Here is a 13,860-nt window from a genome sequence, read left to right on the forward strand (position 1 = left end):
AATAATGTGCCGGATCTGAGTAAGAAGTTGGACTAGATGATGCAGCAAATCGTTACCAGAGATCAAGCCACTCTAAAGACCCTTGTCGAGCATGATCCGCTTTTCAAAAATCAACAATCAGCTATGCTCGACATGAAACGAACCATTGGTTATATTTCCCGACAATTGAATGAAAGACCCTCGGGACAGTTTTCAGGTTCTACTCAGCAGAATCCGGCCGCTCAAATAAAAGCAATCACTACTCGTAGCGGTAGGGTTTTGGGTCCCGAGGTAAGAGGGAATGAGGTTGAAGTTGAAGATGAGGAGGTGATGGATGAAGAGATTGAGATGGAAGTACCTAGAAAAGTGCAGAACACCGCACCAGCCGCACTGCTAGTAGAGAAGAAGCCAGTTGAATTTTGGCCATCACCTTTGGTTGACCACTCTCGTATCCCGTATCCCGCTCGCACAAAACACCAGAAATATACGCGGGAGTATGGGCACTTTCTTGATATGTTTCCACAGTTGAAGATTAATCTCCCGTTCATTGAAGCCCTCCAACACATGCCGAAGTACGCAAAGTTTCTGAAGGACCTGTTGAAGAGGAAATATAGTTTGGGGGAGGTGTCATCAATTCCACTCACGGGAGATTGTTCGACGGTAGTATTGAACCGCGTACCCGAGAAGTTGTCAGATTCGGGTGTGTTTACAATTCTGGTTTTGTTTGGTAGTGACGCGGTGAGCCATGCGTTGGCTGATTTGGGTGCGAGTATTAATTTGATGTTGTATTCTTTGTACGAGAATTTGGAGTTAGGCGAGCTTACACCGACTTGCATGTCTTTATCGTTGGCCGATCGTTCTGTGAAATATCCACGAGGTATTATCGAGAATTTGTTAGTGAAAGTGGATAAGTTTGTGTTCCCGGTTGATTTTGTGGTGCTTGACATGGAAGGCGGACGAGAAGGTTCCCATTATTCTTGGTCGTCCGTTTTTACGAACCGCAAAGGCACTTATCGATGTGTATAATGGGAAGATCACGCGTCGGGTTGGTGATGAAAATGTTACTTATGATGTCGCGAGGTCGATGAAGCACCCGAGTGATCAAGATGATTTCAGTGGTCCATGCCATTCGGTTTATTTTATTAACTCTTTTATTGCAGGTGTGGATAGCTGTTTTGACTATATTTGTAGTGCGGATCTCGTGGTAAGTAATGGTCTAGTCGATTGTGATGATTTGGGTGAGGATGAGTCGTGTGAGGACGATTCGGTTTGTGATGAGTTGGCTGAGATTTCGGGTTTGCCCGAGATGATAGAGGTGAATGAGATTAGTTGTGAAAGTGAGGCGGGTCCTGAGGAGAAACCTGCTCCGTTGGAGTTGAAAGTACTCCCGTCACACTTGAGTATGCGTATCTTGATGAGGGCTCGAACTTGCCCATTATTGTGTCATCCAAGTTGAAAGAAGAACAAAAGACGAAGTTGCTAGACGTGTTGAAGCTACATAAGGGGGCGATTGCATGGCGACTTTCCGATATTCAAGGCATTAGCCCCGCTTATTGCACGCACCGGATTCTAATGGAGGATGAGTACAAACCGGTGGTGCAACCACAAAGACGCCTCAAGCCGAATATGCAAGAAGTTGTGAAGAAGGAGGTGTTAAAGTTGATGGATGCCGGGATGATCTATCCGATTTCCGATTCTCCATGGGTGAGCCCGACCCAAGTTGTTCCGAAGAAGGGAGGCATGACCATTGTGTTGAACGAGAAGAATGAGCTTATCCATTCGCGTACGGTTACCGGTTGGCGAGTGTGTATTGACTATCGACAGTTGAATGATGCCACCCGGAAGGACCACTTCCCGTTGCCATTTATTGATAAGATGTTGGAGCGTTTGGTAGGTCAGCAGTTTTATTGTTTTCTTGACGATTTTTCAGGTTATTTTCAAATTCCCATTGCACCGGAAGACCAGGAGAAGACGACTTTTACATGTCCGTATGGCACGTTTGCGTACCGACGCATGCCGTTTGGACTATGTAACGCTCCGGCTACTTTTCAGCGTTGTATGGTGGCCATCTTTCAGGATATGATAGAGATGTCCATGGAGGTGTTTATGGATGATTTTTCAGTTTACGGTAATTCTTTTGATCACTCTATGGCCAATCTTGAGAAGATGTTGAATGTCCATGGAGGTGTTTATGGATGACTTTTCGGTTTACGGTAATTCTTTCGATCACTCTTTGGCCAATCTTGAGAAGATGTTGAAGAGGTGTATTGAGACAAAGCTGTTGTTGAATTGGGAAAAGTGTCATTTTATAGTGATGGAAGGGATTGTGTTGGGTCATAAGATCTTGAGAGATGGTATTGAGGTGGATCGGGCAAAGATTGATACTATAAGGAGACTTCCTCCACCAACAAATGTGAAAGTAATTAGGAGTTTCTTGGGTCATGCGGGGTTTTATCGGCGATTAATCAAAGATTTTTCTAAAATTACCCGCCCGATGACCCGACTCCTCGAGAAAGATGTGTCGTTTGTGTTTGATAATGAGTGTTTGAAGGCGTTCACGTATTTGAAAGAAAAGCTTGTAGGTGCTCCCATTCGTTGTTCTCCCGATTGGAGTTTGCCGTTTGAGCTCATGTGTGATGCTAGTGACTATGCTGTTGGAGCGGTTTTGGGGCAAAGGCGAGATAAACATTTTCACCCCATCTATTATGCTAGCAAGATGTTGAATGATGCCCAAGAGAACTACACCACCACTGAGAAGGAGCTTTTAGCTGTTTTTTTCGCATTTGACAAGTTCCACTCGTATGTCGTGCTATCGAAGACCACCGTTTTTACCGATCATGCAGCCTTGCGTTTTCTCTTTCATAAGAAAGACGCGAAGCCTCGTCTTATACGGTGGATTCTTCTACTTTCCTAGTTTGACATCGAGATCAGAGATAAGAAGGGTGCGGAAAACATAGTGGCCGATCATCTATCCCGTTTAAAAGACCCGAGGCGAGAAGAGTTGCGTGAGGAGGAGATTGGAGATGCATTCCCTCACGAGTCGATCGATTTTGTTGTGGCTGACAAGCAAGGTATGCCATGGTTCACTGATTTTGCTAATTATTTGGTTAATGGTTTTATTTTGGAGGGTATGACTACGCAACATAAGAAGAAGTTTTTCCGGGATGTTAATTGGTTTGTGTGGGATGACCCCTTTTTGTTCAAGATTGGTGGTGATCGGATACTGAGGAGATGTGTGACGAAGGAAGAAGGTTGGGATATTCTTAAGCATGTTCACGAGGGGTTGACTGGAGGTCATCATGGTGCGCATGCTTCCTCGCAAAAGGTGTTTGATAGTGGGTTCTATTGGCCGACAGTTGTGAAAGATGCTAAGGAGTTTGTGAAACTTTGTGATGCGTGCCAAAGAACAGGTAATATTTCATCCAAGAATGAGATGCCTCAAAACTCCATACAAATTCTTGAAATCTTTGACGTTTGGGGCATCGATTTCATGGGACCGTTTCCCACATCGAATGGTAATAAGTACATTTTGGTAGCAATTGATTATGTGTCGAAGTGGGTGGAAGCCCAAGCGTTGGCTACGAATGATGCACGGGTGGTTGTGAAGTATCTTAAGAAGTTGTTTACTCGTTTCGGTACTCCGAGAGCTATTATTAGTGATCGGGGCACCCATTTTTGTAATACTGTCATGGAGAAAGCGCTAGCTCGTTATGGGGTTACTCATCGTACCTCTACCACCTATCACCCTCAAACGAATGGTCAAGGCGAGAATGCAAATCGAGGGGTGAAGAGGATTTTGGAGAAGACGGTTGGGGCTAGTCGGAAAAGTTAGATGATGCATTGTGGGCATTTCGGACCGTGTACAAGACTCCATTGGGTACTACACCGTTTATGCTTGTTTATGGTAAGTATTGTCATCTTCCGGTTGAGTTGGAGCATCGTGCTTATTGGGCATTGAAGACGGTGAATGTCGATCTTACCGAGGCCGCAAGGAAAAGGTACTTTCAGATTCATGAGTTGGAAGAGCTTCGGGATGCAGCATACTCTAGATCGTTGAACATCAAAGAAAAGATAAAAGCGTTACACGATCGGCATTTTAAAGGCGGAAAAGAGTTCAAGAAAGGCGATAAGGTATTATTATTTAACTCTCATTTGAAGTTGTTTGCAGGAAAGTTGAGATCGAAGTGGACGGGACCGTACTTGGTGAAAGAAGTTTTCCTGTATTGAGTGGTGGAGTTGGAGAATCCAGATAATGGAACATCTTGGAAGGTGAACGTTCATTGTTTAAAGCACTATCTTGGAGGACCGGAGGAAGCAATCGAGATGGAGGAAACTCCTCTCGATCCGTCATACTGAATTGTCACACGTGGTTCTTGAGTGAAAACTCAAGTGTAGAGTTTGTATATTCTTTCCTATTTTTATTTCTATTTTATTTTTATTTTTCCTTGAGTCACTAGTGTAGTTTTTTTGTATTTTTTATTTGGTTTTTAAGTTTTGTAGGAAGAAGTGTGGAGATCCCCTTGAAGTATAATGCAACATTCAAGTGTGGGGATGGAGCAGCAGGAGCCGTATACTTTTTTGATTATTTATTTGCTGCTTTTAAACCATATTTATTAGTTTGATTGGTTGGTCCGGTTCCATACTTTGAAAGATTAATATCCATTAAGTCGATAAGATGAATTTTTAGATATTGTTTGTATCATCGCCGCTTCCGTTTGTGTATGAGAAAAAGTAGCTACTGGTTGTTGAGCACGTTCGGAGATGGAGGGTATTTATGGAAGAAGACTTTAGCGTCATACTTCACTCGCATATTACCAGCTAAGTCTTTTCCTTTTTACTTTGTTTTTTTTTATTTTTAGTTTTAATTTTTAGCTTTGTTTTGTTCTTATTTATTTTTGTAGTTTTAGGTTTTTTTTTGTTTTTAAATTTTTGAAACGTGTTTCCGTCCCTGCATTGAGGACAATGCAAATTTTAAGTGTGGGGATAGGAACACATGTCTTTAGTTTGTTTTGTGGTTTTTACTTAAAAACAAAAATTTTTGAAAAATCTCCTTGATTTTGTTTCTTTTTGCATTTAAATGGGAGATGAGGATACTTATTGGGAATCGGTTTTTGAAACTACTAATAATAAGATATAATTAAAGAACACGCACTTAACTTGGGATGTGTTGGTAGGCTCAGCCTTGAGAATGAAATGGCAGTTTGATAGTTGGTTTTTAACGATAAATATGATTTTTATTGGGAAACATGTTAAGTCTGTATAAAATACGAGATGAAAGGTCGACTATACTCAAGCCTCATTTTTAGTTTGATAGTAGAAAGTTATGAATTTTAAAGAAATCTGAATATGCTATCATACGATGCTTGGTTAGGTTTAAACGTTAGAGTATACCGTGTAGCCTGTGATATAAACTTAAAAACTTACACTTCTAGCTTTAGTGGTTAACACTTCATAGGCGTATGGTTTTATATCCTTAAATCCTGTATTGATGGGATGCCTCGGGTTCGGAAACCACGGGTCTTTTTACGGTTGTTCATCTGGGTATCTTCGGATATTTAAAAAAATCAAACTTTTAAGCATAAACCCGTAGTTTACTGCAATCATTACACTCACTTACATCAATTACACTGAAGTAAAATCTTGATGATCCTGTGATCATCCCGCTGTTAGTCATACGTGGTCCTCTTACTTGCGTCCCATACCATTAAGAACATGATCAACTAGAGACACGACGTATGTAAACCAACAGATGGAAACTTGTAAAATCACGTGTGGTAAGGGATCCAAGGTATTGCTTGATAATGGGGGATGTCATGTAGTGGGGAACACTAGCTAGTTAGTCGAATAATTGAACTTTAATCGTATCTAATAGCTGCTTGGTATACTTTAATGCTTAAATTTAGGTGGATAAACAATATCCTTGATCGTCTTAGCTGTTCATGATAAATGTGCAACAATGTTTTAATTTCCTATCTATGAGTTTTAAGTCAAGTTGGGGTGGTTTGATTCGGTAAAATCTAAAATAAAACGGGTCTTGACTGTGGGTTCCACTAGATTATATAAAAAAAATAATAATAATAGTTGGATCTTACTTGTCCAGGTAAAGACAAAGGCATGGGTTTAAGTGGATAAAAATATCGGTGATCACAGTTTTTGCGTTGTTCTAATTTTTAAGATAACCACTATGTTTTTAAGATCGTATTTCTCCGATTCTGATCCCATTGCAAATAGCTTTTTCAGGGACGAAAAAGGTTTAAATGTGGGGATATTTGATGTGGTCTAAAATATACATATTATTATATAAATGTTTTCTATACTTTTATTACTTTTGAGCCAGGTTTTTTTACGAATATTATTCTTATATGGTTCATATGTGGATTTTAAAGGTTTCAAGAGATAATGAACAAAATTATAGTACTTTTTACTAGACTTGAGACGGGCTCACTTTAAACAAGTTTTGTACATATTAATTTTCCTTAATATAATAATTTCTCAATATATGTGGAATATAAGATGCACATCAGTAAACGATATTTGGGAAATCAATATGGAACATGACTTTTAATTAAATAATTGAATTTTCCATTGTAGGGAACTATTGCAAAGTGAAGATATTAAAATTTATAGTTCTCGTTAATCTTGTTGGGCTTGGCACAAATTAGCCACCGATAGACTTTTCTTAAATGGCCCAAGTGCATTCAAGATAATACATGGGCTTGCAAACGTGAAGTCGGCTAAGAGAATTATAAATAGGAGGAAAGCCAATCGCAAAAAGAAGGAAGAGGTGGATTGCTCCTGGTCATGAAGACTTGGACAAAAAATTCACAAAGAAGCGGTTTTTGAATAAAGAGAAAGAGGCTTTGCATCCGGGTTCAACATCGACTCATCCAAACATTGTTATTATTCGGTTTGAATTATTGTTTTCGTCATGAATTTATTGTTTGAACCTATTTATTTTCTTTTGTTCTTGAGTATGGTTGTTGGCTAAACCCTTAGACCGCCTAGGCTTATGATGAACCTACTTTGACGTTTTGTTTTGACTTGGGATTATTTACGTTATTGTTTTTATGATTTAGTAAAAGATTTACTTATATTAAATTGATGCATATGGATGCTTAGGATTGTTTGATGAGTTTTATTCCATACTTTCCTTGATTATTGTTTGTCAGATGATAGGTTGCTATTAGATCAATTACTTTGTGTTCTTGATTATTTTATGATTGATGTCATGATAAGATCATAGGAATAATATTGTCAAGTAAACCTAAGTGTGCTGCTAACCTAAATCTGTAAGTGCTAGGTTGTTGATAGATCTTTATTATTTAATCTTGCTAGATTTAGTTCTTCGTAAGGAGTCCGTCTAGGGTTGATTATTTATTATTGTCTATTAAATCAATTAAATATTTTAAATTGCCTTTGATTTCCATGCTGTATGGTAGGATTTCGTATACAGGAACTAGATCATAAATAATTAGGTGACCGTAAGGGAACTTGATTTTCAATACTGATGTGCGTTAAAACTTGTTAGAAATCCATAGGTGTCTCTTGAGAAGGGTCAGGGGTCCTGCTCGGGTTTTCTTTTAAGTGTCTATTTTACGATCTCAGTCCATAACTAAATATTTTCCCGTGTTAAGTCATAACTGAAATTTAGGGGATTCTAGCCTATATAGTTTTCTCATCATCATCTTATTAAATAACAAACTTTTGTTTTCGTTTTAATTACTTGTTTTCTTAATTAGTTTTTAATTATAGTATTATATTAGTGTTTTAAATAAAAACCCCCCAAACAAATATAATTAATAAGTCGTGTTTTGTAGTCGAGTCTAATTAGCTAATAAACGTAATTTAAAGAGTCTCGTGGGTTCGATATCCGGACTTACTTAGCTTTACTAGAGTCGATCGGTTACTTGCTGGTAGTAGTTTAGTCGAGTTTTAGAGAGTCTAAAATATTACTTAGTGTTTATTTTTAGTTAATTTAGTTAATAATTATTAAACTACTTGTAGCACATCACATGGCATTTTAACTGACACAAATAAATAACGAATTATCAAATCAATGGAGTTGGTCGGTTCATGAGCGTTACTTGGCATTTTAACTGACCCAACTAAACATCAAAATGACGAATCCAAATATTAGTAGTTGGAGTATCTCGTGAACCACCATAAAAGATACATTCCAACCAAAAATCAAATCGAAAACAGATTGAGAAATGGATAGTTGGAGTGCCTATGGGTTATCATGGATTTTTCACCCAACTACGCATTTTAAAAACAATAAAATATAATATTGGAAATTTTCCTGAATTTAGCCACGAACCACCGTGAATTCGGTTTTTTTGTTAAAGGAATGTAACCGACCGGTCACGTTAACCACCTAAAGTTCCGGTCGTATGACATTTGTTCCGTTTTGGCCTATAGGATCGAGTGTTGTGGTCAGGTTATCATACATGTAAGTAATAGCGTCTTACCTTGGATTCTCGGACCATTTTGCCAAGGCCCAACTCACAGTTCTCTCCCCCTTACGGTTACTACAAGAACACGTCATACTCCCATGCTTTAAGGTGCGGGAGTAAAAAACAAAAACAAGGGAATTCTTAAGGAATTTCCCAAAATAAAAACAATCTACTAAATCCATCAAATAAAGGAATTTAAAATATTTTGAGAGAGAGACATAGTCTCGGAGTTTGTATGTGCACAACATTAAAATAATAAAACAAATAAATAATTTAAGTAAGCTGTAAATCATAATAATTAGCACATTAGGCTGCCAAGTAGGCACGTATAGGGTCCTAAACATATTTCTAGGACTTTTCTAACCACCTATATTAAACCCTTCGGCTCTGATGCCAATCTGTCACACCCCAACCTAAGGCGGAAATGTCGGGGTGTGAACCGTGGTTCACAGCTCACAAGGTACTATTATACATTATAAAATATGACAATATCTATTTAATTTATTTATTTCAAATTTTAAATAAAGTGAACAAGTTCCAAATATAACAATAATAATCCCAAACTAAATAATAGATCAAATATTCTTTATTTTATTTCCTAAGGTCTTTCCACGCGTTCTTCACCTTAGATTCCAATCAACTGTTAACCTGCATATGCGTAGAAAAAAAGAGATTTTTCAACAACACAACTTGAGTGAGATGATCGTTTTCATGCTATAATAATAATAAATATATAGTAGATAATAATGATAAATAATACCTACGCAAACCAAATAGTGTGAGTAATAATCAATCAAAGCTTGAGCAAATAGTGTGTCAGTTGACCATGCCTCACGAACACGGGCTATGGCTACTATGACTAGCATGCAAATGTGATTGTCGGTTGACCATGCCTCACGAACACGGGTTATGGCTACGAGGATGGCGTATGATCATACTATGATGTGATTATGATGGACCTCTCCGAATATGATAGAATGTTAAGCACATAAGCAAGTAACAAATAAATTTGATTGAATACACACAATCATTCGTTTGCTAGTTTTGTATGTGTATGTAATATAAAAGTAAGTGCTAGTACGCATATTCCCCAAAACATTTAAAAAAATAAAATAAAAGAGGGAATGATATCTCACCTTATTGCTTAGGCGAGTGTGTGAGAAATTAGAATAAAACACAATTAAACGAATGAACTGCCCTTTAACGTGCTGACTGAGACAAACTGAATAGACATGAAACTTGGAGATAATAAACTATGATTAAAACCGAGAACATAGCCGCTGGAATCGATCCAAACGGATGTCAAAAACTCCGGCTATGAGAAAATTAACGTTTAAGCAAGCTGGTACTGACCAGAATCCGAACAACGAGTCGGAAGTTGGGTTTTCGTCAGTAGCCTTAAAATCTCAAAAAAAAATAAATTCTTTTGGACTGAAACTCGGTTGCGACCAGAAGTATAAGAAATCGAGTAGTCAAAGTTGTTGACCGTTTTGCCCTTAAAAGGGTTTGAATCAAATTGACCCGTCAATACCCCTTAATCTCAGAAATTGATTGAGGGTTATTGACAAGTGAGTTATAATGAATAATTCATCAGTTGAGAACTTACCCGGATAACGCTTGAGTTGATGGGAAATCATGGTCAAAGCTCAGACAAACGTCAAAGTCAAACTGCAGCTTCAACTCTTAGAGTAAATAAGAAAATACGAGAGAGAATTCATTGGTACAGGGTAGATGACGGTTGGGAATGCAATGTTTCGGTAGTCTCTAGTGTTTGGAATGATGGTTCGTTTTTATAGTTAGTATATCAACTTGTAGGAGAAGAAATCGATTCGTTTAGGTAACCGAATAACATAATTGTAAGGCCACAAATGTGACTTGCGATATCAAATTACGAAACCCATTATTTATTCACGGTCAAGATAACAACTAATGTTGGTGAGAAATCCGGACACGAGACAAGAACTTCGACACGCGTTCAAGTTTAACGAGAAAGCTTCTAGAATGTTAGAATGTTTGTTTAGCTATAAATAGGACTTCAATATTTTTATTATGTGTGTGTCTGTAAGGTGTAAATCATCCACCCAAGGGGAGCTCACCTTGGGTGGTCGGTTCGTTCGTTTAATATTATAATCTTTCGACTGATTACGAGATCGTTTCTATACTTATGTTCGGTCGTTTGATTTACCGCACCCATCTCGAGGACCTATCAAGAACAAAGTCGCTCATTGTCGGATCCGGCGGTTTCGGGACCTACAATTGGTATCAGAACGGGTTGAATATTATGATTCAACTTTGTTCTTGATATTCGGGTTCTAATTCCGCGATTACCCGAACCGAGACGTTAATTTCGTTGAAGTTTTGAAATAAAGTTTGAAGATTTGGAAATAAAGTATGAAAATTTGAGGAAATAAAGGTGTTTGAAGTTTGTCTCGGGTTTCTAAATTTGAGTTCAGCTGTTTGAATGGTTCGATTGAGGGGTTTTGTGAAGTGAATAGTGGGTTTGTTCATAGGTTGCAAACAAACAGTAAGATAGTCAGATCTGCGTTTGGAGGATGGATGGTCGGATCTCGTTTTCCGGTGGGGTGACACGATGGTGATAGATAAAAAAATTTTCCATCTGGTGACCTCAGATGGTGTTTCCAGCTGTGGTTCGTGGTAGGAGGATGGTTTTCCTGCCGCTCGGTCGCAGGTGATGTTTTTCCGGCCAGAGGTTCCGGTCCGGTAAGTTTGCGGGGGGGATGACCGGATCTCACAAGGTGGTTGGGAGTGGCCGTGGTTATAGGGGTGGTCGGTAGAGCTCGGTAATAGTGGTAGAGGTGGCAGCACAGGCTGTGGTGGTGATGGCCTTGGCTGTAGAGGCTGTGGCGGTTTGATGAAGAATGCGGTGGTCTCTGGTGATGATGAAGATGATTGATGGTGACCGGGAGTGTCCGGTGAATGGTGGCCGGTTATTCTAAGGTTGACTGGTCGGAGCTCGTTTTTTCGTTGGAGATAACCGGAGGTTGGTGATGACGGCTGATTACTTAGACATTAAGGTTACTGAATATCAAGTTCAAATACACATGTTGTGCCAGATTAGTTTCTTTTGGGCCTAGAATGGACCAGCAAGTAACATTCATTTTGGGCTGATGGATTACTATTATTTTTGGGCCAGATACATTTGTTATAACCAGATTTTTGGGCCCAACAAGTCGTTAATGTTTCGTGTTGACCAAACTGAAGTAAGTCAAAATTTGTTCGGGTTTCGTCTTGTTTAACCGTGTTCAAAGCTTGTTATTTCTAACGCGTTCGAGAAGTTGGATCCGAAAGGTGAACTTCGAAAGAATTAATAAGTTTTGTTCATTTGATCGATGAAGCCGGTAATTTGAGATTGATTTGTGGAAATTCGCGCTCATCTCATGCCTATATACAAGCGAGAACTACTTCAACATTAAATATAGGTGGATCATACCTTGACGGGGTGAATTGAAATGAAGAGGCATCGATTTATCGGGTGATTTGTGAAGATGCGAGACACGGTTGGATGATGTTTTGGGATCACAAGTCAAGGGGGTGATTGTATGGCCAAAAATTTGACTTGCGATATCAAATTACTAAACCCATTATTTATTCGCGATCAAGATAATAATTAATGTCGGCGAGAAATCCGGACACGAGACAAGAACTTCGACACGCGTTCAAGTTTAACGAGAAAGCTTCTAGAATGTTAGAATGTTTGTTTAGCTATAAATAGGACTTCAATGTTTTTATTATGTGTGTGATTTCCGCTAACCAACAACACGGATTGATCCGAGTCAATTCTTGAGATCCATCTAGAGGACCTACAATAATAATGACGAAATCGAGCCTTAAAATCTTTGATATATTGATCAAAATATAGAAAATGAACCTATACATTATTCCCTAGCAGATAATAACTTGTTGCTCAAATTTCGTGATTTAGGTCGTTTAGGGAAAGATTTAGCGTTAAACGAAGATCAAAAACCAAAATTGCTAAAACTGCACTCCTTCGTGCGGCGCTAAGAATCCTTCGTGCGGCGCTAAGGACTCCTTTTACCAGAATTTGATATTTTGGCAGTTTTAGTCCCTAAAGTTCCAGAAATGCTTTTTTAAGCCATTTTAAACTATTTTAAGAGTTTTTAAGGACTATTTGGTATAATTAAAATTTATAAAATTATAAACTAAATTAAAAGCAATTAATTACTAATAAATGCATGATTTATTGATATGAAAAATCCGAATAACATTCCCGAATCGGGTAAACAAATACGAAAAAATCCGAGATGTTACAATAAGCAAAGAAGCTTTGAGCTATGTTTAGAGCACGCAAAAACCGATTAACTAAATAGCATTCCTACTCGCATCTACAAGCAAATTCCAAAAGCACTCATGTGAACACCAAGGATCATAATAAAGAGCTTCTAGTAATCGATGATGCTACACACCATCGCAATATTGGAACTCTAAAAAAATTATAGAGTTGGGCGGATCCTTTCTCTAATCTTCTTTACAACTGCCACCGGGTAAAGTATGTGGGTAGAAGCTTAGGGAAGTTTGCAAAATAAGCTTGTGGATACATAGAAGTAGTCCATAAGAAGCTAGGAAGCAGCTAGAAGAAACAAAAAGATAGCTTTCCGTAACATCAATATGCGTGGATTATGAGATTTTCCACAACACCAAAGCACTCCGTTAAAGGATGATCTAGGAGTCCTCAAACATCAGTGTTTGAGGTCCTAAAACTCCAACATCTATGAGGTAAGTGGCTTCACCATTTGAGCTCATTGACTCTCTTAAGTGAAATCCAATGCTGATGAACCATGGCATTAGACGAGTTATACCTCTGGCCCACCAAGTTTACAGTGAACACTGAGAGCTTCTTTGATCTTAAGAAAGCTTCTCTTTATCACTTTCTATACTAAATCAACCCTTAAGTATGATTGATTTAAGATCACCACATACTATATTATAGTAGAAACGGGGATAAAGACAACCTCGTATAAAGTGTCGGAGCTTATTACCAAGCATCAATAAACAAAACACTTACCATTGTTTAGAAACGTTACAAAGTGTTTTCACCTTCTACAAGGGTCAATAACACATTCGTTCATCAAGCTTACTAAACTTGAATCTGTTGAAGCTTCTACTAGAAATATAGAAGCTAAACATCACTCACAAGAAGACAACTATAATAGAAGTTCATTATTACCACCAAAGAAGTGACATTCTAACATGAGAAGTTCACCTTCTAACAAAGAAGTTGACCTTCTAACATTAGAAGTTCACCTTTTAACAAAGTAGCTGACCTTCTAGCAAATAAGCTGACGTTCTAACATAAGAAGTTCACCTTCTAACAAAAAAGCCGGCCTTCCAAAATAAGAAGTTGGCATTCTTATATGAAAACATATACTCAATTAGAAAGTAAGCTTCC

General features: G+C 38.3%; 1 protein-coding gene across 1 annotated transcript; it reads left to right on the forward strand.

The window, feature by feature from the left end:
• Positions 1–1,551: 1,551 nt before the first annotated feature.
• Positions 1,552–4,503, forward strand: LOC143536702 (uncharacterized). The gene is made up of 5 exons (XM_077030636.1): positions 1,552–2,079; positions 2,165–2,557; positions 2,894–3,389; positions 3,812–4,110; positions 4,480–4,503. The coding sequence occupies exons 1-5, from the start codon at positions 1,552–1,554 to the stop codon at positions 4,501–4,503; spliced, it is 1,740 nt and encodes a 579-aa protein (XP_076886751.1).
• The last annotated feature ends 9,357 nt before the right edge of the window (positions 4,504–13,860 follow it).

The sequence above is a fragment of the Bidens hawaiensis genome, unplaced genomic scaffold (genome assembly GCF_021521415.1).
Source record: "Bidens hawaiensis isolate Kalapana, Puna unplaced genomic scaffold, B.hawaiensis_p1.1 tig00010894_1, whole genome shotgun sequence".
NCBI lineage: Eukaryota > Viridiplantae > Streptophyta > Magnoliopsida > Asterales > Asteraceae > Bidens > Bidens hawaiensis.